Source organism: Malurus melanocephalus, unplaced genomic scaffold, assembly GCF_030028575.1.
Source record: "Malurus melanocephalus ecotype Western Australia unplaced genomic scaffold, MMel_1.1 scaffold_9, whole genome shotgun sequence".
Lineage (NCBI taxonomy): Eukaryota > Metazoa > Chordata > Aves > Passeriformes > Maluridae > Malurus > Malurus melanocephalus.
In genome coordinates this window covers 6,136,881-6,161,871 of record NW_026623241.1, presented here as the reverse complement: position 1 = coordinate 6,161,871, position 24,991 = coordinate 6,136,881, and the positions used below count along the sequence as shown (strand labels likewise).

At 43.3% G+C, this 24,991-nt stretch overlaps 1 protein-coding gene across 4 annotated transcripts in view; it reads left to right on the top strand.

Moving 5' to 3' along the window:
• The first annotated feature begins 2,919 nt into the window (after nt 1–2,919).
• Nucleotides 2,920–24,991, top strand: part of EPHA5 (EPH receptor A5) — a 192,623-nt gene continuing 170,551 nt past the window's right edge. For all 4 annotated transcript variants that reach the window (XM_057376622.1, XM_057376644.1, XM_057376637.1 and 1 more), the window contains exons 1-2: nt 2,920–3,168; nt 17,821–17,885. In XM_057376622.1, coding sequence (XP_057232605.1) covers nt 3,042–3,168; nt 17,821–17,885 — 192 coding nt within the window. In that variant the 5' untranslated portion in view covers nt 2,920–3,041. The remainder of the gene's footprint in view (nt 3,169–17,820; nt 17,886–24,991) is intronic.

Below are 24,991 nucleotides of genomic sequence, written 5' to 3'. Positions count from 1 at the left end.
TCAAGTTACACAGGGCAAAGCTGTCATTTCAGTTTCAGACACTAGACTCAAAAGCATTTTAGAGACAGTTGTTTATTGTGGCACTAGTATGATTACACTTCTGAGCAAAATGTTATGATGGAGACGTTGGGAAAACTGGAGGGACTTTGTAGTGTAACAGCATTACTATCACTCTATAGGTATGACTCATGAGAAAAAGATATAAAGGATGAAATACAGATCTTCACTGAGTGATGATTAAGAGGAGATGCCGYTTGCAGAGGTGAAAAGGCACAAATGTAAAAGGCAGGAAAAATTTAACGAGATGCAGAAAGAAAAATCTGAAACTAAGACAAAATACAGGCAGTATATGGGGAGAAATGGCATGAGTCTGAGATGGTTTAGGTTCCTGAATAGTTTGCCAGGTGACCAACCAYTTGTGATTCCTACAGTGAATTTGCTCAAAGCAATAGGAGATACACTCTTTGATGGGAGATAGGAARGGATCCCATCAGATTGTCCAGCTTCTCTCTGATTACCCATCAAGGCTGCCTGGAATGCTGCAGCACTTTGCTGAAATTTCTGTGCTCTCTTTAAGAGCCTGCTGGGTGCACTGATGAGGCAAAAGCTAGGGGGGAGTTGCCTGCTGCAGATTACTAATAAGATTGGTGGCAAAACCAGGAGGCGAGTTTCAAAAGACTGAGCCCACACCAGATAGGATTCACTATAAGGTGAATAAAATTCCAATACCCTACATAGAAGAATTAGGCAGTATTTATGTTTTTGTCACTATTCAATGATGTCCAGAGAGATAAGGTGGGATACTCTTCCTGTGCCACAGCCAGGGTGTGGCAAATATCATGGACTAGGAGCTTGTTTCCTGTAGGAAAAAAAAAACAAAAAACCAAAAAACCCACAGCTAAGATGAAACCCAGAGCATGGTGGCTATTCTTAAATAGCTCATGAATCATACGAAGCTCATCTCACTGTTTCCTAGAAAATTAAGATGTCACTAACATATCATATGAAATGCCTCTAAATTATGAGTCTGGCAGTCCAAACAGCAGTTAGTGACTGTCAAACAGCATCGAAAATCGGGAGCAAACAACAATTTGACATGAGATTCTGTTAAGAGACTTGCCTAGCTATAGCAGCYTTGCCCCTCTGCCAGCAGAGGTGCCCACCCAGCTTGGCATTTTACTTTTTCTTTGCCCTCTGATTCTTTTCACTGTGATGATAGCAAGGTACTGTTCCTGATGTCTTCTTTTTTCCTGCATTCCCCGGGTTTCTGGATGGCAAAACTTACCATTGCTTTTGTAGATGGCAATTTCCTAGAAATKATTATACCACATGGCATTACTCCCCTTCTTAATCTGATGCAGGGCTGGGGTCACACATTCTCAGCTGTGAACTTTTTCCAGCTGAGGGTCCAGTCATGCGTCTTTTTAGACGGGTGGTGTGATAGCAAATCTCAGTGCCTTTTGAACTTCGGACTGGTGGGGTATTCAAATATTCAAATAGTGTAGTATTCAAATAGTGAAGATCTGAGGCGGTGCTGTGAAGAGATGCATGCCAACGTCACATCTGGCTGGCAATTCTACTGCTGTACCTCATGTAAAGGAACAGTCCTTGCCTTGTCCTCCTGGTGGCAGTAAAAATGTTGAATAGCTTGAGGTAGAAAATCTTCTTGCAACAGGAGCAAACACTTTTGAAAATAATATGCATGAACAGCTCAGGGCAGTGTTTATGGAACTAGCAGAGGTTTGTATAGAGTGCAAGGACACAGGGAAACACACKGTCCAGCTAATAAGGAGTAAGAGATGAGCAATGGCACTGTAGAGAGCTATGTTGTCCGAAGTTCTCTGGTTGAAAACTACTTATCCTCTTCAAACTGGCTTTGGGGATTGAGTGTTTTTAATTGTAGCTTGCTTGGAACACTAGTTCTGAACATTGCACCTTGGAGAGAGAGCAAACCCTGTGCAGGTGCTCAACCTTTGGGTAATCTGTTTATAATATAAATCAACAGGAGTGAAATAGAGGAGGCAGTATTGGGTGAGCAGGGCACCTGCAAAGCTGGGGTTTGTCTGTACTGGCTTATCTGGAAGAAGTTTCCTCAAGGGAGGAACTCACGTGAATGAATAAACCTCCAGGAATTCATTTCTTTTGTGCCTTTTTTTATTTATTTTTTTTTTTTTCCAGGAATTCATTTCTTTTGTGCCTTTTTTTTTTTTTTTTTTTTTTTTTTTAGGTAGATGTCCTGTGCGGTAACTAGGGTTCTGGGAAGTGAAAAAAACCTCAGTGAAGAAGTATTTGGACAATAGTCCCGGGCGCATGGTGTGTAACTTGGGAATGGCTCTGTGCAGGGCCAGGAGTTGGGCTCGATGATGCTTTTGGGTGCCTTCCAACTCAGCATATTCTGTGATTCTCTAAAACTAGCTGCGCTGGATTCAAAGCTGTGCTCTGGTGGTGACTTGGGGTAAAATACACCTGAAACTCATCTTTCTATCGGCTCCATTACGGAGTTTGTGGCATTTTTGCTTATCTGGCCAGGGGTGAGCCTTCCTCTCAGGCTTGCTAGCCTTGTGAGATCGCGGCTTTCCCGGCTCTGGCTGGGGTGTGTGTGTAGGTTTTGGCACCGTGACCCGCGGCCGCTGCGGGGAGATCTGGTGCTCCGCGTYCCCCCTCGCAGGGACAGCGCTGCCGCCGCTCCATGTCACGGGCATCGCGGGGCTGCGAGGGATTTCCTCCCCTCAAGGCGCGCACTCGGGGCGCGGTGCCCGCTGCTCGGAGGGGCTCCGGGAGGCGCGGGGAGCGCTGTCCCCCGCACACGGTGGCGAAGGCGGCGGGTCCGCCCCGTCGGGGGCGTCTCCGCGGCGGCGCGGGGCCACCTCCCCATCCCCGCCCCCTGCCTCCCCAGTCGCGTCGGCGGCTGGACGGGAGCGGAGCGAGTGTGTCCGCGCTGCCAGCCCGCCCCGTCCCATCCYGTCCCGTCCCGTCCCGAGCCGACCCGAGCGGGCAGCGCTGGGGAGGAGCCGCCGCCCCATGCGCTGAGCGGCGGCGGGATGGGGCCGCGGGGCACCGGCGGCTGGGCCGGCCGCGCCGGGGCGCCGGCTCCCGCTCGGACGTGCCTCCTGCCGCTGCTGCTGTGCGCCGCGCTCCGGAGCCTGCGGGCCAGCCCCGGCAGCGAGGGTGAGCGGGGACGGGGCGGCCGGGCCGTCGGGGCGGCGCCCACCCGGCGGGGTGGCTGCCCGGCGGTGCGCGGCTTCGGGCTCGGCCGGTTCAATTTTGGGACGTTCCGGGGGAGGTGGAGACGGGCTCTGCCCGCGGGAAGGCGGATYCCGCGGCGGGGATGCGGGTGGCACTGCCGATGGGGCAGGGGGGTCCCGGCGAAGGCGGGCGGCGGCGGGCGCGGGCGGGCTGGCACGGGTGGGTGTGCACAGATGCCTTGGCACGGGCGCGCTTGGCAGCGGGTTTTCTCTTTTCGCGGGGGGATGAACGCGTGTGCGGTGTGGGTGCCGTGGCGCGGGTGGGGTGGCACGGCTTGCCCCGGGGTGTCGCACAGGTGCATCGGCGCGGGGGGTTCGCGGGGCTGCTGCGGGGGAGTTGGCACCGGGCAGGGTCTTGCGGGGCCGGCCGGGACTCGGCGGGGCGGGGGAGGCTCCCGGTGGGGAGCCCTGCAAGCGCTGGCCGCAGTGCGCTTACTTTCGTGCCTTAAAATACACGAATAAAGAGCAGAGGAAGCCGCGGCGGTGGCGGCGTGTAACCCGCAGCGGAGCGCGGCCGCTGGGGACGGATTKTTTTATACCTTTGATCTCTGTGAGGCCAATGGCTAAAAACGCGTCCAGGCTTCTTGCCTAGCAGGATGCTTCCAGTCTTTGAAATCGGACTGGTATTTTTCTCTGTATACGTGGTGTGGGCACTGCTTGGGGCTTTCTAGTATTATTTTTGGATCCGCGGGCAGGCTGTAATGTGAAAGCAATGGGTGGAGAAGTTCAGCATCTGCAGGGGATGCCGGCGGCTCGAAGCCGGCTGGCGTCGTGATGCACCGTAATTATTTGTGAAACTCCTTTAGAAGGAGGAGGAGGTATGCAGGGCTTGGTAAAGGAAAACCGTACCAGAATTTCAAAGATGTGGCCTGAGGTAACCAGCTAGCTGTAATTTATTTTCGAGAGCGAGAATAATGTGAATCGCAGTTTTCTTCTTTTAAAAAAAAAGAAAAAAGTGCAGAGGAAGGGGAAAATGCTGTTCTTCTGTGTACAAAGATATCAAACGTGCAGGAAGTACATTGGTTTGGGAAATGATTGAAATGGTTTGGCTTTGCCTTGGTTAGATAACAGTGAGCCCAATCCTTCTGCCCCCACACAATTTCAGATGATTTCACCCATGGGAGCGATGCTGTGGAGATGGTGTGGCTGATTTAGAAGGGCTTTCCCTGTTACTYGCCTTCCTTTTAGGGGAAGCATGCTGTCCTGTGTGAATGCAGTCTGCCCCGATACCGTGCTGAGAGACCAACAGATGCTCCGAGCCTCGTCTCAGTCATCCTTGCCAGTTCTTGGAAAATCTGGATATTACTGACCGAGTAAACGGGACCATTTGCCCAGCACAGAGGTGTCTCTGCGTGAACAGGCAGCTGCAGAACAGGACTTTTATATGATAGGAAACTACTGGAGAGGATTAATGAAGCTTCCTAGCAAATGGGTTTAGTGGCATCTGTACAGGGAGGTTGCAGGGGAATACTACAGTAATGATGAGCAGCGTGAGCGCTTCCTTCACGGTGTCTCTGCTGCTACTTTTGACTGCTGCTCTCTAATTTCCATCTCTTTAGTAAATGCAAAGCTAAAAGGCTGCTCGTAGAAGGGGTCTGACTGCGGACCTGAACTTTATTCAATGAGTGCTATCCTTCTCGGCGAGGAGATTTATTTGTAAACAAGCATTATTTGACAAGTGCTTCTCGCAGCATGTCTCCTTTGCCAATTGCTACGGAGCAGCTCCGTGCCTGGGAATGGCTCACCCTGCAGTACGTGGAGCCCAGTGCAGGAGAAACCTCGGGTGCTGAATCCCACCTGCCTGTGTGCTCGCTGACACTCACTGCCACCAGCTTGGGTTCGAAAAGGTCATTTGGCTGCTTTTGGGCTCTGGTGGGAGAGCTTCTCCCCCGGGGTTAGTTGTTCAGCTGGTTGGGAACTTCTGCTGAGATGGAGGTAGCCATTTTAGACTTGATGAATAATATTTTCAAAAGTTGGTGATATTGGTTTTTCAGGATTTTTTTTTTTTTTTATTATCACACATCCTACTCAGCGTGGTTAAACAGCTACCCAGTACCCTGTGCTGTGTAGATATGTACCACATAAGTAGTTGCATAGATGATGCAAAATTCTCTGAATTTTTTTTTTTTCTTTACCCCTGCATCAAGTTTTCTTTTTCTCTACATCTTACTGTAATCCACAGTGACTTCATGGGATAAAATACCTGCAGTTAACAATTCACAGTRCGTGATGTTCTATTTTACCCTCTAGTGGAAGGAACTTAGGGGAAAATGCTTTAAAAATCTAGGTTATGATTTGGAGGGGGGAAAAAAGTAAATTCATTGTTTTGTTTCCTTATCATAGAAATAGCTTTGTGCATAGGCAGCTGAGTTTCAGAACCTCCTGCCATTTTTATGGAGAAGAAGTATTGAGTGCCCAACCTGTATCACAAATCTGGTCCCCTTCATAGATATCTCCAATAATGAATTGAAGGATACACATTGGAAAAAAATGAGTTAATTTTTCTCCAGCCTTTCCTGTAATAGCAAAACAAAACAGATTTTTATTTTAATCACCTTCCCTCAGTTYATATATTAAAAGCAAAATGTGTAGTGACTGATGAAGGCTTTGTGCTGTTTCATGCATTTTTCAAGTGTTGTTTAACCATTATTTTTAACTCTTTAACATTGTTTAAACCAGATATTTGCTTTCCTCTTTGCATTTTCTACAAATTCAGAAATTAGTCCAGATAAGAATATTCTAAAGAGTACCTTGAAAGTACAGTGCAGTTTTGTGAAGTGCTGGTATTCCAGAAGTGCATTATTGCTTTAAAATGCATCCCCTATGATGATAGGGTATGAGAGGCAGCCCTGCAATATGCAACTGGGCTTCCTGCACTGCCTTTCGTTTAAAAATGCAGATGTTTCAAATCTTTCTGTAAGTACTAGGGTTTGGGAAGTGGTTTATATAAATTATTTATGTGAAACACAGTGAATGAAAGATTTGTTTGAAGACTCCCCCCTTCACCCTAAACTATATGATTTGTTACACATTGCCTGTGGATTGGGAGTTCTTTGCAGATCACATTTGGTCGTCACTTAGATGACCTTAAAAAGTGTCATGTGGGCAAATTATTAAAATAATGGGATGCGTTATATCTGATTGCTTCTAACCAAGTAATTCCACAACATATTTGCATAATTGTAATTAAATACAAAGTATATTTCATTTTTAGGGTTTTTCAGTAGAAGTGCTGATGAGGCAGTGCTTAACAATGAAGTGTACTGTAGGCAAATCAAAAGAAATACAGTTTGAAAGAATGACATTGACTTAAATAGACAAAGGTGAGAGAGACAAAATGGGTCTTTGGAATGTGTTGGATTTGTTTTAAGACTAGAAAGATTTTTTTTTTAATGAACTCCTGTATTTGGTCTTTTCCCTTTTAATTCTTTCAGGGTTTTTTTTTAAAGCTTGCTTTATCTGAGTGTATAGGTTTTTATTTGAATGAATGAATAAATGAGTACAATTAAAGGGGTGGGTCTGGTGCTGGCAAAAATAAAGGAAGGTTGTAATTTGCGAATTATTCATGCCAGAGCCTGAAATGAGCCTACCTGTTCTCAATGTGTTGACTTGTGTGTCTGTGTGTTCTCTCATAGTGGCATATAATTTCTGTGTCATGGCACACTGGATAAATTCGTATTTAGCGGTAACATCACAATGTTTATCTTTAATTAGTGAATGAAGTCTTTTTCAGGAGTGGGTTTTTTGGGGGGGGTAGTAGAAGCAGGTGTGAAAATAGTCTCAATTTTCATATCAATGCATTTCAATTAGTCTAATGTTTTGGATAAAAATACACATGATCAGAACATTAGGTACACTTAGTAGCTTGGCTCAGAATGTTGTACTTTCACACAGCTATTGCATTTTGTGTAGGTGTTAAGTTTTGCTAGCGTGCATATGCCTTGTGTATGCAGAACAGGTAAGTCTGGACACATTTCAGTGTGCTCACAGTGCTTTAAGGAGCCTTTAAGGAGTTATCAGTTCTGTATTTGGTGCATTGGAATGGTTCCCTGTGTGCTTTCCATGAGAGGAGAGCTTAGCCTCAGTGCCATGTGTTTATTTTACTCACTGGAGTAGTCCCATTAACTTTTAAATTTACTGCAGTGGAATTACTGGTATGAGAAAGGACAGCTCATGTCTAATGGTCTTTTTGGGATCTGTCTGACATGTGATTTATGGCTTTTCAAGAGGTTTAGAATGACTCAGTCATGGCTTTAAAATGGAACTGCTATCCTTTTGACAGTAAAACAACATTTGAAACTCAGCACTTTTAAGTATCTGACTAAAAGCATTGCTGCCTAATCACACATGTTTTAAAAAATGGAAATAAACAATAGCAAAGATTGACTCCAAGATTGTGCCTATTTCCTTCTGAGGCTTATCTTAAAAATTGTGATAAATAGTGGAAAACAGGCAAACTGTCTTAAACAGTAACTGACTGGTTATGATATGGTAAACGTTGATGCTATAATTTTATGTATAGAGCAGCTATTTGCACATCAATACACAGAGGGGTAAACTGGCAGCTACCATGGGAGGAAGGGAAGTTAGTGGGCTTGTGTGACARGTCCTTCCCCCTTCATTGTTAACCCTCCCACTGTTCCCTCACTGGTTAGCTCCAGTGTGCTGTCCATTTCCATRTCTGCTGTTCTCTTTCTGCTAAATTAGAAAACAAAATCTTGCCCATTATGAAATCTTTATTCTTTGCACTAAAAAAGACAAAGCTTTTTGCAGCAGGCTTGAGGGAAGCACGGGTGGCAAGGTTCTCATAAAATCTAGCAGAAATCGCAGAGGTGGGACAGTTTATGATGAGGTGCCCTGTGCTCTGATCTTTCTGGTTTTATGCTTTATTGTTCCAAGGATTCCATGCTGCCTCTGGAGGAATTCTGGTTTCCAGCAGGTGCTGAGCAAGCACAGAGCCTTGACCTGGGAAAATCCATCTGAGTTAGCTCAGATGAGTGATGGTGTTGGACCCTGTTGGCTTTAGGRTCTTGAGCAGACATGGGTCTGTTAGATCCCCAATCTTTTTGACTTGGAGCTGCATTTTTAGTGGTCCATTCCTGAAAGTGTGAAAGTGTGTATATACTTGAGTAGAGATGGGCTTTAAACATTGCTCGGTGATGTCAGGGAAATGAAACCCTGCCCCAAAATAAAAAGAAAACAAACTCTTTTTGCWATTTTTAAAAATATCTTTACTTCCTCTTTAGAAATAAATTGAAATCTGTACATGGAATAAGGGTGAAATGAGAGAAACCCCAAAATGCACACAGATTGGTTACTTTGTGGAAGCACTGAATTTCTTAGTTAAGGGCTTGCTTCTGTAGAGGAAAGAGTATTTGCTCAGCTCTTCAGTAGATACTCAACCGACTACTGTCCATGAAATAGGTTTAAAAAAAATAAATGCTGTACTTACAGTAAAACATCTAAACACAATTGAAATCTGTCACAAGTGCACCTTTCTCAGTGACCATAAGTGCTGCTGAGAGATGAGCCCTCATTTCAACCAGGATGGACTTGAACTAGCTATTTTTCTTTACTCAGAGAATGTTGCAGAAATACTGTGTTAATTATTGCATTGGAATGAACAGTTTTTTTATAACTTGCTCTTMACTAAACTGATTTTCTTTGATCTCCGCTAGAAAAATCGCTGTGTATTTAAAAAGCTAGTAGAGAATTCTTTTCTCCTTTGAAAATGTATGTTATTCTTAAGATGTGCCTTTTTTTTGGCACAGGCAGAAGGGAGGRCTGGATTGTCCTTTTTGTTCACATTGTGCCTGTCCCTCACTCTGCTCTGTGACTAGCTGGACAYTGAGGTGACAGGTGAAAGCATTTGCTGCCCCACTTGCTTTCACATCCAGCTGTATTGGCAAACCTGAGCGCTGGATTTCRGTAGCTTAGTTCTCTCTAGGGATTTGTTACCCTTTCAGTTGTCTCTTTGACCTATTCTATCTCTTGCAGTCTCAGTTTTGGTATTTGCTGTGGCTTTGGTCAGTGCATTATCTGAACCTCTGCGAAGGTTTAATGCGCTTATCCTCTCGGAGGTGGAAAGCAATTATCCCTGTCTCCTGCGAGGAAGCTGCTCTGGAGCAGTCAGGAGGAGGTGTAAGAGCTGTGATTCTCAGCCCCTGACTGCTGCTGGGTGGTGGGAGGCTGTTTGCAGAGGTGCAGCACAATGTTGCCCACTGTGGACAGGGTGCTGGGAGCTGCAGGCTGCCCTGGGCTGTGGGAATGAGCACAGCCTTCTCCTTCTGCTCTGCAAAGAGGCTGAGGATGCTTTGGGCCAGAATAATTGCCATGGGAACATTCAGTGCATTCTGTCTCACTGGGGGTGGTGTTGGTGGGAGAACATCCTCCTCAGCTCTCCCTCTTCCCTGGTGTTTGAGTTGTGCAGGAGGTGTGTTAGGAGGACTCTGACCAGACAGAACTGCTCAGGTGACCACTGGAAGGAGGAGAGATGCCTCCTGGAGAAGGTCACTATGCATCACTATGGCAGCAGATCTGGGAATACCTTTGTGAGTTGATCTGGCATTCCTGAGCAGGAAGGTGATTCCTGCCCCTTATCTCCCTCTGGCAAGCTCCTGAGCATCAGTTCAGCACKCTGTGCCTGGGGGCTGTGCATGGAGAGCAAACAGTGCCCTGCAGAAGCTGAGAGCTTCCAGATATGTGGTTGTGTCACAGGTATTGAACCTGTAGGATGCAGCACAGGACCCTGGGCCTGCAGGCTTTCATGTCAGACACCTCATTTTGGTGCAGGGGGCACCACTGAAGTGTTTTGCCAAGGTATGAACTACTGGATCATATCATATTAGAAAGAGATCAGAACAACCAGGCCGAACTCTGTAATTCCCAGAGGAGGCAGAGAAACACCAGAGAGGAAATTAATTATTCAGCATCAATAAGGAGCATTTCTTGATGCTTCTGCGTGGACTTGTATCACTTTTCAAACTGTTTTGCATGTCCCAAAACAGTGCAACTACTTGGGGAAATTATCTGCATACTTGCTTTTTTAAGTTAATTTCTCAAAAAAACCCAGTCATTTTGGCTTACCCATCTTTGCTTTGCTAATACTCACAAGCAATTTCTTACCAAAATGTGCTGAAAATGTGCTGTTCCCACTAGCAACCTCCACCCTCTTCCCTCAACAGAAATAGAAGGGATAAACTGTCAACCCCCCTAAAAAGCCAATAGATCATCTTAAACATTTTTTTCTCCCAAATGCTTGCTAAGCATTATGTCAGTTCCTTTTATTTTCTACTTGAATGAATTCAGTGGCAGCAGAGTAGTCATTATTGTCGACAGGAAGGCTTTATTGGTGGTGGACAGTGAGGTCTTGCRAGTCCACTGGTAGTGAAAGCTGACAGCCTTGACAGGTCTGGATGKGTCTGTGCTAAGTTTCTTCAGTTTAGTTATATGCATAACGGAATTCCATCTCCATGTCTTTTAGGACACCTTTCAGGAACAGAGACTGTAGAGACCATATTCCTTTTAGCTGTTAATTTAGGGAAGAAGGTGAGATTTCATCTCAGCTCTGCTGGCAGGTGTTTTGATTGCACTGAGAAACTGCTGGGATGCTAACATTGGGCTTGACTTTGTGTGTGCTTAATGAGGTGCTGCCTTTAAAGCAGGGTGTTGAAGAAACTGTCTCCTTCAGTGGCTGGCAGGTTCTATGGCAGTGGTTGGAGACCCTGATCTGCAGGATGGTATTTAGTGTATCTGTGCAGGTTGGTTGTCAGGTTGCAGGTGCTGGTTCTGTGTTGCCTTCAGTGGAAGTTTTCTTTCTTRGGGGTAAAGTGATACTTGCCCAGATGGTTACCAAAAAAATGGGTGCTGCAGCCAGCTCAGAAATCTGCTGTTGTGTTGGYACAGTGTTGTTTCCAGTGAATTTTATGAGTGAGAATGGAGGTATTCTACTGACTTTCTTCACAGTGAGTAAACCCCTTTCAGTTAAATGGTGATTTTTGTGGTAATATGAGTGGTTACCTTTAGAGAAAAGCGAATCATACTGGAATTCTTAAGTTTCCAGGCTCTTTGGTGTCAAGCTAATCCAACCACTTCTGCCTCTAAGTTATGTGTGGTGAGAAGAACAAATGACTTTGTTTTGACTACAGATGTTTGTAAGGAAAAAAATCATCAGTTTTCTGTTTGTTCTAGTGGGTCTGGCTATTGAAGTGAGCCTCCCTGGTGCTACAGCTGGTTCTGTGCCTGTGGGGAAAAAAATGCAGCCAACCTGAAGAACTTGTCAAAGGGCAATATCATTCCCTTGTAAACAGTGTGTTCAAGCAAATTATGGATGTAATGCAGAAATTACTGGATTAAATTCTCTAGTTGATGTTATGATTGCAGTTGTCCATCTGGCCTCAAAAACCTATGAATCTGTGATGCAGATTCAAGTATTTTGGCTCGTGCTATAAAAGGGAATCATGATAACTTGGAGCAGAATGAAGCCAACATAATAAAATATAAATCTGCAGTTAATATTAGTTTGCAAGTTCATTAAGTARTGTATACTTTCTTCCTCCAGTGGGCTATAAATAATAGGTTCTGCTACAGCTTGCACTCTGATGTAGCTTGTTTCCACTGATGGAAATATTTAAGAGGTTCTTGCCTCTATGTGTTTWGTCCCTACTCAGTGTAGCTAATTAATTCAAGTCATCTGCTCCCTGATGACTTTGATCTCTTTCAAGAGTTTGGTTTTTTCATTTGTTTTTGCTTTCTTGGGTTATTTTTGACTGTCACTTGTTGGAGTACCTTAGATATATACTTTTTAAAGGTACATTTGGTGCAACAGGGAAAACAGTTAGAAAATGAAYGGCAACAATACTGCTATAAAACCAGTGAAGATTTATGAAGCGGGAAAACTTTGACTCATCATGATTATGATAATCAAGATTCCTCTGCAGTCAGTGTGTCTTGGTAGTGCTGTGACCTCTGGAAGTGCTGGTGGAAGGATGGCGATGTATGCATCCTTATTTTATAACAGTCTTCAGGCTGAATAATAACCAGAATAATGTTCAGATTCCTGTTCAATTTATAGCAAGTTTATTAAAGCAGAGTTTTCCTTCAGTTGTTTAAAAAATCCATTTTTATTTAAGTGTTGGTGTTTAGAAATGTGCTACTTTAGAAATCATGTGATGTTTTTGAAATATTTATGCAGRTTTAAGGAAGGTTTCCTTACTCCTGATTGTTTTGTGATGGAAGTTGGTTTCTTAGGGTCAAAGAGGATTTTTTTCCTCCTGTTTCATGTATATTTCAGTAAAATAAAAAGATTCTTATGGCTTTATAGCTTTGTGATATAAATTCCATGAGCTTTTGCTATCCTGACAATTTTGCCTGTTCTTGAGCTCTTAGGATATACTTTGGTAGAGGATGCCCTGTGGTAAACCTTAGCTTGCAAATGGTGCTGCTGAGGAGCAGGATTACTCCAGTGTATGATTTATTKGAAATCAGCTCAGAGACCACRGCAACTCAGAAGAGTTCAGTTTTCRTKTGCCTGCAGAGACTTTGCCCCGGTGTAAGCAACAAAGGATTTTCTGGAAGATCTTCAGACAGTGAAATGGCAGGAGGATGTGTGGCTGGTAGGATCAGAAGTACTCAGTATTCTAGACTGTTGGTGGGTAATTTTTGGGTTTTATCTTCTTGGCTTTTTTTCCCATTTGAAATTGGGAGTGAAGAAAAAAGATGCTCCAGCTGATCCTGCTCCAGTGCAGAGCCAGGGGAGCCATCTCACCTCAGTGGTGTGGTCAAAACAATCCATGAGTTGGTGGCTTCTCCTTCAGGTGTTGTACCATCATGACAAAGCCTGTCTTGTTTTCTCCTGGGCAAGCTGCTGCTGCCACATGTTTGAGGTGGCTGTTTCTGCTGTGCTGTGGAGTGTTGGTTCAGGTCAGTGTTGAATGCCATCAGCCCTGGCATTTCATGTGCTTCCTGCCAGCCACAGTTCCTGGGTAGCCATGGTGAAGCTGCTAAATGCCTGCTCTGTGAGCATGACAAGGACATTTGAGTAAAAAGCTATATCCAGGCTCCCTGACAGAGATTCCCAAGTGAAAAACCACTATTAATTCACCAGCTAGAGTTCGGGGCAAAGGTTTAGATCACGTCTGTTTTTACTCTAACTTGATTGCTCACCTGTAGTAACCAGCCTGCCTGAGAACAAGAGTGCATGCAAACTCCCCAGGCTATTATTCTGTATTAAAAAAAAAAAAAAAAAAAAATCCCCCAGGTTTTTTCTGTAAAAAAAAAAAAAAAAAAAAAAAAAAGGCTGTGGTATGACTTTAGACTTAATCATCATTTATCCTACCCTGAAGGCATGGAAGTTAATGATGATATAGATCTGTGTGGTTTTGTGTTCCCCTTGACTGAGCATTAGAAATAATTAGGGCTTGTGGGATGGATGCACTGATGGTGGAGATGAGCAAAAAATATCATATATTATCTTCCAAGTTTGCTGGCAAAGATACAGGTGCTAAGTGTGTGCTTATGGGGTCTGAGGTTTCCTGCTTGTTTGCTGAGATAAAGCTAGCTGGTGCTGAGGAGAAAGGAAGTGGGAATAAATGAGTTCTGTAATTTTGAAGCCTTTTAAGAATACGGGCCAAGCAGAGTTGTTAGTAATTTCTGAAGCAGTTTTTTTTTTTTTTTTTTTTTTTTTTTTTTTTTTTTTTTTTTTTTTTTTTTTTTTTTTTTTTTTTTTTTTTTTTTTTTTCCTCAGCAGGATTAGCTCTGCAGTATCTCAGGAGCTCCTGAGCACAGCTGTGGGTTATGCTTGTGGAATAGGCAATGTTGGGGTGAGTCCAGGAGTCACAAGCTACCCAGGAGCTGGAACTAGACCTTCTGAAGTATGGAAGCCTTACACACATAGCTGGAGGTGCTCCTTTGGTGTCCTGAGTGGCCGGACCACTTTGTTATTAAACAGCCACAGCCAAATACATACTCAGAGTCATCACAGGTGGAATAGGGGAGAACTGTGCTCTGAAAAAAACCTCTGCTCTCTTTCTGTGATTTGCTGTGGGTCAAATGAAACACTGTTTCAGAATTTTTTATTCAGGTGCAAAAAAGCTTMATCTCTTTCCAAGTAGCTACACGGTGAATTTGGAAACATCTGTTTGGWCTGGTGGCATCCCTTGTGTAAAGTCTCTGCTGAAACATTTTCCTCGGTTCCAGGTGTCTGTTTCACCTGCTGCTTGCCCACTGATTCTTCCTCAGCCTGGCCCCAACTTGCATTTTTTAAAAAAATAACCATAAAAAAACCATTAAAAAAAAAAACATTTCAGCAAAAATTATGTTTGTGGAAAGTGGTGGGAGGAGAGGTGGTGCTGAGCCTGCCCGGGCTCCTGTAGTGAGAACGTGCAGTGACCTCTCCGGCAGTGCCTGAGAGAACATCCCCAAAATTTTGGCAGCACCACTGCCATTGGGAGTTCCTGCACCTGGGCTGTTGGAGGAGCCTCCCCTCTTGGAGAGGGGATGCTGGAGCCCTGTTTCCAGGCTGCATTGGGCTGGGGCAGTGACCTGGAAATGGTGCGAGTAAAGGACAGACACACTGGAGTGACTGGGGAGGATGCTGATGGGGGAGATGCAGGCATCTTGTATCCAGATGGAGCAAATGATTATGTTTATATACTAGAATTTTGGGGCTTCTCAAAGCAAAACAGCTCTGTCCTTGGAKGTGGTTTAGGTTACTGGCTAAATACATTAATCAGAGCAGATCGATGCAGTGCAGTGTTTCAGGTGATCCACGGTGAAAGCAGCCCTGAGCAGATGCTCATGGGGCAATCTGTGTCTGCTGTGCCTTACAGCCCCTCTGAGCTATCTGAGTGTGCTGCGAGCAGCCCAGACACAGGGACAGCTTCAAGACACTTGTCACTTTTGCCTTCCTGGGACGTGTTGAGTTACTGCATGGTGCCTGTCAAAATGTGTGCTCCATCCTGTGTATTTTACACTGCACAGAATGCAAGAGGATACCAGAGGAACTGAGTCTTTTCTGACTGGGGATTTTGTATTCATCTCTGCTGGCTGACTCCCCAGTCRGAGCATTCCCACTGACTTGACTTAGAGTTGGATGGGTTGTATTATCTTTTCATATGCAGCAAATTATTTTGAATTTGAAGTTAATAACAACAATTTTAAAATAGTCATTGATAGAAAGATAACAGAATATTCAGTTGTATCGTGTTCTTTTTATGATCTGATGTTYGAATAAAGCACTTTTTCTGCTTTTTCCTTAATTAGCATGTCATGAAGAAGCTTGTGACATCAAACACAGCATCTAATTACATTCATTAGTAGCATCTCGGGGACAAGTTTTAATTAAGTTGTACAATGTAGATCAATACTTGTTTTGCATCCATTGCAACTTAAAGACAGGAATATACTGTTCTGCACAGTTTAATTACAGTTATTGCAATAGAAGGAATTTGAGTAAACCTGTCATTTTAGCACCTACACTGCTATCACTTGCTTTTTAAAATAGCATGCAGTTATAATATGGGACATGTTATTTTTGTGTGCCTTATTTTGAAGAATATTTTAGGGTCATTCTTTTTATTCCAAGAAAATGTAATGTAGTTCAGGAGCACTTGGATAACAGTGCTTGGCTTCAGCTGGAGCCAGAGAAATCAGTGGCCATTTTACCTGAAGACTTCATAAGGGGAAAGACTGGGCATAACTGGGTGGTCTGTCTAGTGGCAGATGATAGCAATACTTTTATTTTGCATGGACTGTGGGGTGGAAAGCCACCTAATTGTATGTTTACTTACTGTGAATGGAGCTCAGTGTAGTTTCTGAGTATTGGTTGCACCACATGTAGTTTGGTAGTACTGACAGCTTCCAACTGTTTTCTCTTTTGGCAGCAGAAAACAATCCAGAAATTAAAACCCTGAGCTACCAAATGTGTTTTGCTCAACATCACAAAAATATAGTTGACCAGGCAGAACATGCATGCATTGTTATAGCATCCTGCATTAATACTTGCATGCATTGTGAAAATATCTGGATAGACAAATCACTTTCAAGATAAGTGTTTGCCAGATCTGAGAACTCTGTGTTGTATTTTTTGTGTTTTGGCCTGGCTTTGTGTACCAGTAGTCAGCCTTCAGTGCAGTGCAGTTAGACCAAATTGATTTMGAGAACTTTCAGTGTTTTCAAACTAAATCAGTTATTTAGTCTTCATTTGTTTTTAAATATTTCTTAATATTCTAAAGGAGAATGCTTTGCAGTATAGTGTGCTTTTCTGGATTTTCTAACTGTGCCTCTGTGAATGGTGTGACCCTGAGGGTTGGTTAGGGTACTTGCCTTCTTCATATTTGTGCATGCAACCTTTGTTCCTCTTCTGTAGCAATCTTTAAGTACCCACATCATTGCAGTTCTAAAGGAAAGAGCACAAAGCTTCCTCGCCCATTTCAGGCTTGTTCTTGGTGTAGATAATCACGGGCTAGAAAGTTTTGAAAGTTCCAATTGCCAAAACTTCCAGTGYGATTTTTAAAGAGCACACAGGGTGGAGGTCAGGAATTGAAGACCCAGGAAAATCACTYCCTTTTCAGGAAGGACATGAGTACAAAAAGTGAGGTATTATGCAGACAAATATACTGAGAGAAGTGAGTGTTGTAATCTGATAAAGAGAAAACTTTTGTCTACCTATTAAGGTAGACAAAAGTTGYTCCTGGGTTGGAGTTTTGGATGGTGGTTGATGATTCAGAGACAAGTTTCTGACTTGGAGATTTAAAGCCCTGGGTGCAGGAGGTGAAAGCTCAACACCAGAAGCTGCTACAGTTTTTCTTAGCTGAGTTCACTGYGTGTGGATTTAGTCACTTCTCACTTTTTATCCAGAATTTCAGGTAATAAGACAGGAAAAAACTGTGATAAGCTTGGGAATAGTTTGTTTGCTGTTTAATGTTAACTGTTGGTTGCTTGTGTGACTTAAAATTACGCATGATTTTTTTTTTTTGTGCGGGAGAAAAAAGATAGCTCATATAGTTTATTAATGAATATTTCAAAAACTTGGAGAAAAATGTGAAAGAAGGAGAAAATAGATTCCTGATGAGATTGATACTTGCACATCTAATACTTCACAAGTTAAATTCTTGTTTTGTTTTTGTCCTGAGGCCTGATTATTCMAAAAATACATGCCACCTTAGAAGAAATGTGTGTATAAACATACCTAGATGTTTGTGAGTGTATGTTTATACCTATATACTGTATGTCTTACATACACACATAAACACAGTGTGCATTATGTACTTATTCCTCCCAATTGATCAAGTCCTAAGAATGTGAAAGATCAGGATTTTACAGTAGTTCAGTGCTTTTGCAACTTGATTTCTGTGGCAGATCTCAAAGGAATAAGCTAATGCACACACAGAGTTCTCCTCATTGTATGACCTCATTGTTGGAGGAGCTGTTGCATTGTTATTCTGCTTTACAGAAATGCAACTTCCTTGGTTCATTRTAAACAATCTGTTTACCAGAACCACCCGTACCTTGAAATATCTGCTGGAGTCTGTGATCCATCCTCTTCTTTAACGTTTTTTTTTYCTTTTATTTTTAGTGAATTTACTGGACTCACGTACAGTAATGGGGGATCTGGGATGGATAGCCTACCCAAAAAATGGGGTAAGTCTCTGTTGTTGTTTGCTTTCTCTCTCACAGATTATACTAATCGTTTCCATTTGGAAAGTAGACTACTGGGTTTGAAAACTCTCTAGGGTGATCTGTCGGCAATGGAGGGAAAAAAATAAATAAAACAACAAGCTGTGACTGAAGAAATGGAGCTGTGTGTGGCTAGGGGATTGATTTATTYATGCAGCAGAGCCAGCCACAAGTATTAAAAAATAATCATGAGTCAGCCGCCTCACTCCACCCCTCTCACTGAGGAAAATCCATGAGGTTATTTAAATTTATCATAAATGATAAACTCTTGRTTTTTTTCCTTGACCCTTTGCAGTAAATGTGAAACACAGTTTTTTTGAAGTTGCCTTCTGAAAAGCAAGGTCTGGAACATGGCTATTAGCTTTAAATGAGCACTTGTTCACAAATACATCTCATGTTCATGATAAAGTTCTGGGACCTGAGAACACTGAAACAGGAGCTGAGTTTTAAGCACGTTGAAGAGCCTCTGTCCTTTACCATTRCCTTCACTAAGAACTGCTCAGCCTCGAGGAGAGACAGCTGAGATGGGACATCATCAATGTCTGTCAGTGTCTGAAGGGAGGGTGACAAGAGGACAGAGCCAGGCTCTGCTCAGTGGTGCCAAGCAATAGGACAGGAGAGAAGGGGGAGAACCTGGTGCACAGGAAATTCCACCTGAACATGAGGAAGAACTCCATTATCGTGTGGGTGACCTTGCACCGTAAAGGTTGCCCAGAGGGGCTGTGGAATCTCTCTCACTGAAGATATTCAAGAACCCTCTGGACACAATCCTGTGCCTTGTGCTCTGGGATGAGGCTGCCTGAGCAGGGAGGGTGGACCAGATGAGCCCTCTGTGGTCCCTTCCAACCTGACCCATTCTTGTGATTCTGTAGTTGAGAGGAACCTGGCCTCCTAATTTGATACTTGAAATAATTGGTGGAGTTTAGATGCATTAATACCCTCCAGTGTGTGCTTGATCTGACTGCATCATGTGAGCAAACCTGGCTGTGATTTTTGGGCATTGGTTTGGAGCATTCACAATGCTGTACTTGACAGAGCTTTGGGACGGTCTTGAAAGGTTGATTTTGCACCATGCTGGGTATTCCTGTCAGTTCCTGAAAGCCATGAGCRCTGTGTGAGGTGAGAAAGCATCCTAAGTTAGAAATGCTGCACGACTGAGCTCTCCAACAGAGCCAGTCCAAGGAATATGTTTTTCCAGAGTTTTAGTCACCACATGAAACACACTGCATATTGTTTTGGACTCCAGTTGGATCATTATGAAAATGGTGGAAGCATTTGTATAAAATTCATCCAACCCTCAATATATATCTAAGTGTGTGTCCATGTATATGTGTATTAGCAAATTAAAGTCTGGCTTTCTGTATATTCTGTGTCAGTGAAAGGTTGTAGAAATGGCAGCTTCACTCAYATGAGCTGCATGTTTGCAGGCATTGGTTGCAGCAGGGATGTGAAAGCTACACAGGGATCTGATTTTATTTTCAATTCAATCCAAGCTCTAATTCTGTTGCAGTTAGTCTATAACCTTTTCTCTTTTTTTTTACCTATTGATTTAAAGGTGACAACAAAACTTACTCTTCTTGCTTGTGTGGGCATCAGAATAACCAGTGCCAGATATGCTGGCAGAGCAACATTTTGGTGCTATGCTGCACCATATGCTATGATCCCAAATGCTGTGATGCACCATAAAGATCCCAAAGCTTAGTCCAGTTCTTAAAGGATTATTTACTTTTTTTTTCACTTTTTAAGCATCTCCTGGTATTTTTCCTGTGATATAAAGCACAGTTCTGGTATATCCGGATGACCTTAAAGGAATATCAGTAGAAAAACGGGGCTGAGAAGTTCAGAGTACTTCTGAATCTGTATGTATGGATGAGTAAATCAAAAGCTAACTGTCCTGTACATAAGCCACAGTTGTATCTTTTCATTATTTAGGGAAACCTTTCTTTATTTACAAGCTCAGTTTCCAAAGAGCACATGGAAGTACACTCCTGGCACTAAGAATGCCAAATTAAAGGTTACTGACTCAACAGGGAGAATTTTTTTCCTTAATTAAGTTCTACTTTTTATTTTAAAGTGAATTAGGCAGTTGGTTCTCAAATTTCCAGAAATCTCTTCTTAATCTTCTTTGTTTTCCTGGGACATCATAAAAATCCAGGAGGTTAGTCCAACTGTCTTTTTTCTTTTACTAATATATTTGCAGTATTTTACAAGCACTAAAAAAGGTCTTCCCAGAGTTACTTCTCTGACTGCTATGTCTGCTCTGCAATCAGCTATGCTGCAATTATACACTCTTTGCTTAATTTTTTTACAAGATCCACCTAATATAAATATTTAAAGTAACTCTCACTCCTCAGGATTTGAATTTGGAAAATGAGGGAGCTTTTATTGACATCAGGGATAAGCATTCTCATCTTTTTGAGGCATTCCCATAAGAATTTGTTATCTCAGGATGTCCTCCCAGGGAAAATTTTCAAGGTCCTTTATTTTGTCTGCACAATCCCCCATCAAGGAAAGGAGCAGAAATTCCATGATGTGTCACACTTTGCAATAACCCAGCGTGTAGATACAAACCATGTTCTGAAGTAAGTGTTTTGATGGGTGGTGTTTAATTATGGCTGTGAACAGTATCCTGTGGAGTGAAGTCACTTTTCAATGGTGGTGTATTTCCAAYTGAAGATTCATTGGGTTTTGAAGCAGCTTTTGTCTCTTCAGTGTTGCTGCTTCTCCACTTAATTTTTATTGTGAATCTTAGTGGAACTTAGTATTTTTTTTTAGAACCACAGCTGCTAGAAGTAGGAGACTGTATCGGGGCTCAGTTGCTGTTAAAGAAAGTGAGTGTTTGGTCTTTGGCATTGTGTGGGAGTGCTTGGGATAAATTATCTTTGTATCACAAAGGCCCAAGCTGGTTGGTTTTGAAAACAGATTTCCACATTTAAAACAAACAAACAAAAYTCCACAAAATAACCCACCAAGACAATTGGGATAAGAGGCCCAGGCAAGCCAAATGAACTTGCTTTTGGCACATCCTTTGTAGGTATCATAGTCTAAACTTCTGTTGCAGCTGTGTGCCATGTTAATTTCATGTGTATTGAATCTTGAAGACATTCCATGCTCCAGAGAAGTCCAGCTGCCCTTTTTTTAGCCTGTTGTTCACCACATTTTTGCTCAACACATTGGGAAAATGTGATCTAACTTGGGAAGTGAAAGCACCATTTTACAGGAAGGAGGCTGACTTTCCAGCCTGGAAACAGATCAGGCTTAGGGGTAGACCTGTTTCATGCCTGTTAACTCAAATGAAGGAACACTGCAGCTCTTAAGTCCTTAGGAGATCAGACCTTGATCCAGTGCTAACAGTGTGCACCGGCTCACCTTGTGAGTAGTGGGTTTTATGGGAAGGGTTTTGTGGGAGGAGCACTTTAGTCAGGGGTGTCTGAAGAGCTTTGTCCAGTTGGGCATTTATTTGGTACAGGTTTAGGTGGTGGCCATAATCCTTGCAGCCTGGTTGGCCTTCATATTCCCCATGCACATGGAAGGTAAGGAAAATCCCCCCTTCCTTCATGTGGAGCATTGAGGGATGAATAGAAATGGGATGACTGAAATGTGCCATGGCCAAGTAAGGTTTCGAAGCAATGCCTCCTGGTGTGAAGAACCAGCTGTTGAGCAGGAGAAATAGCTTTCGTATTTCTGTTGCTTCTCCCCTAAGGATAAATAAATTGCAGTGCTGAGGCTTCCTGGCTGCCCTGTGTGGGTTCAGCAGCTTGCAGCAGTTGTGCAGTCAGCTCTTAAACCTGCAGTTTATCTATCAAAGCACAAGCCAAGTTCCTCTGAGGTCCTCATGGCCATAGAGCTGAGAAAAGGGACTCTGTCCCTGGCAAGAGAGCATGGTCAGCATGGMAAATGCTGCCCCTTTCGTGCACAASTTAGGAGTTGATCCTGTTATTACATGCCAAAGGGACAACTTCATCTTTGTTTTCCAGCTCATGTAATTTTKTTTTAACTTGGAGGAGGTTACTGCAATTACCAGAGGCTGTATCAGGAAAGTCTGGTCCCTCTTGTGTACTAGGAAGCCTTCCAAGCACATGAACAAAACCACTCAGGTYTTCTATTAAAGGCTTGTGCAGCAGGTCTGCAAAATCTTTTCTCTGGACTGATTCCTGGGGCAGTGCTTAGGATTGCCCAGACTGGCCACATCAGAGGTTTATGTGTGCATTATGTGTGTCTGTGACACTGGATRGCTCTGACCTGGGGAAACTGCCTGTGCTCCTGTGCTGAACATACATTTTTATGGTGTGGAAGCTCGCAGAAGTAGGAGCAAGAGTAGATGCTGTGACAGGAATAGCTGGGTGAGGTTAGGCAGTGTTTGTAGGCTTRGACTGGCCAAGTGAAAACCAAGTCACTTTTAACAATATCTACATAATTGCCAAAGTTGCTGATTAAAATAAAATTTAGGTGGCTTGATTTGTTCAGCAATTATGTCTGATTTTTGTTCCAGTGGCTTTTATAGTGCTGATTTACTTGTTTCAGATCCTCCCTCCTTTCACTATTACTTTATAACTTCTTTTCAAATTAGAAGTACTCTTTTTCTGTCCCAGTCAGTGCCACACACCTGCTTTGCTTTTGTATGAAGGGTTCTCTTCCATTTCCTCCACCTCCCACTGATTTCCCTGACCTTACTGTAGCASAGAACAGGAAAGTCTCTTTGGGGTATTTGCTCTGTGCTGTGGCTCATTGCACAGCCTCCACATGATGGCAGTTTTTTTTTTTTTTAGGCTCAGATGGAAAATAAGCATGTATTGAAGAACCTGGTCCTGTGGAGGTGTTCATTTTCTGCAATGACTAAAGAATTGTGAGGGAGCTAGATGACTTCTTGTATGTGAACAGCAAGAGGCAAAGCAATTGCCCCTCCTTTAGGTGGTTAGTAAGGCCAAGTACTGAAAGTTGTGGGGTAGATTCAGCTAGACTGATTGTACAAGTTGCTTCTCGTTTATGTAGGATGTTGGCGGGCTTGATTTTTTTTTTGTTTTGTTTGGTTTGGGAGATAATTTGGTTTGGTTTGGTTTTTTTTTTTTGCAAGCAGCATTTCCGGCTCATTTTTTGAGGACGGGTACCCTAGGGTGCCTCTTTGAAGTTAAAAATAACAGCAGTTGTAGATTACTCAGCATGATTTGGGAATAGATTCTTGTTGCTCTCTGTCAATCCTAGTTCAGCAAGAGATTTAACACAGGAATCCTGTATTGGAGGCAGYGCTTGCCCTCAGGGATAGAAATAAAATAAAGGGGGAGGGAAAGGGGGTAGTGAAAGGAGAAGGAGGATTCTTGGCACCATTGAGCTGTGTCATGTAGTTATGATTACAGTTGGCATTTTCAGGGCAGTACTTTTGGCAGCCCGTGGTTTTTTTTTCCTGCAGATGCTGGGGCTCATCTGTGACTGGTGTAGAAAGGAATCAGAGGGATCTGCTCTGTGGTTTAACCCCAACCAACAGCTAAGCCCCACGCAGCTGCTCGCACACTCCCCTTTCCCCAGTGGGATGGGGGAGGGAGCCAGAAGGGTAAAAATGGGAAAACCCCTGCGCTGAGATAAAGGCAGTTTAACCAGTAAAGCAAAAGCTGCATGTGCAAGCAAAGAAAAGCGAAGCAAGGAATTCTTTCCCCACTTCCCATGGGCCAGCAGGTGTTCAGTCATCTCCAGGAAAGCAGGGCTCCATCATGCATAGCTGTTACTTGGGAACACAAAGTCCATCACTCTGAACATCCCTGCCTTCCTTCTTCTCCCCAGCTGTACGTGCTCTATATGCCATATGGAATGGAGGGTCCCTTTGGTCAGCTGGGATCAGCTGTCCCRGCTGTGTCCCCTCCTAACTCCTTGTGCACCCTCAGCCTTCTCGCTGGTGGGGTGGGGTGAGAGCCACAGAAGCCTTGACTCTCTGTAGCCTCAGTAAGGAAAACATCCCTAAAGTATGAGCGCTGTTTCCAGCTCAAATCCAAAACATATCCCATGCCGGCTACTATGAAGAAAAATTGGCTGGGAAATTATCCCAGCCAAAATCAACACGTGTGCTAACATACAAGAATGCAATTTATACATCAGCAGGAAGCATGATGGAAATAAGTAATACAGAGTAGGTGAAAAAATGTTAATGGCACCCTAAAAGCCTGCAATTTGGCTGCTTTGTTTATATGTACACGTTTTTGTATATGCAAGAAACATAACTGCACATCTGAGTGTTTGAAGTAAACTGAGCAATCTAAACCCAAGCAGTAGTACTTAAAGTTTTCTCTTATATACAGAATAAAGGAATTTTACATGAACAATGTGTGGGACAATGTTGAGCTCAAGATCTGAAACATATAGGTTTTTTTCCCTACTTGGATTTATTAAGGTAATATGCAATATCTGTATACATGTAAACTTTTGTCCTCTGAAACCTTTCTAGGTTTTCATGTCCATGGTCATTTTGACCAATCCCCTGGGGCCATGATGATGTGTTTTCTTTTGGTTATATTCCCTGCCCAGTGTGCCAGAGTCATGCATGCTTGTTTTCTATAGCATAATTCCAACAAAAGAGCTTTGGGTCTGAAAAGACACCAAAGGTTAATAATGCAGTTGTTTAGCACCCTTGTGGTAGTTAAATAAACTRTGTTTTAAAGCAGAGCTGAGTTCATGTTGCCAGCTCTGAAAGCCCCAGAGTGAGACTGAAGATGCTGGAGTTAAAGGGTGTTGGGCACTGCCTTGAGAGGTGAATCTGGCCAGCAGACTGAAATTCAAATTGGGGGATTTTCCTGGTGAGTTGGTGGCCCTGCCAGTGCTCCTGGAGCTGCGTTTGTTTCACAAAGCTCGATTATACCAATCAGAATCTGAACAGATCAGCTTTGCAATGGGGAGATCCCTCTGGTATGGGAAAGCTGATGGGGTTGGGTGTAGCACAGAGTCCTGGATGGATCCACAGCCTCCAGAGGGGAAAGGAAAAGGCTWTCATCCAGGTTTGCAATGGGTAGGACAAGAGAAACAGAATTTGTTTCATTTAAATTGGTTCTGGTTAAATTTGATGGCCTTCTACTGGTTCGTCTGTG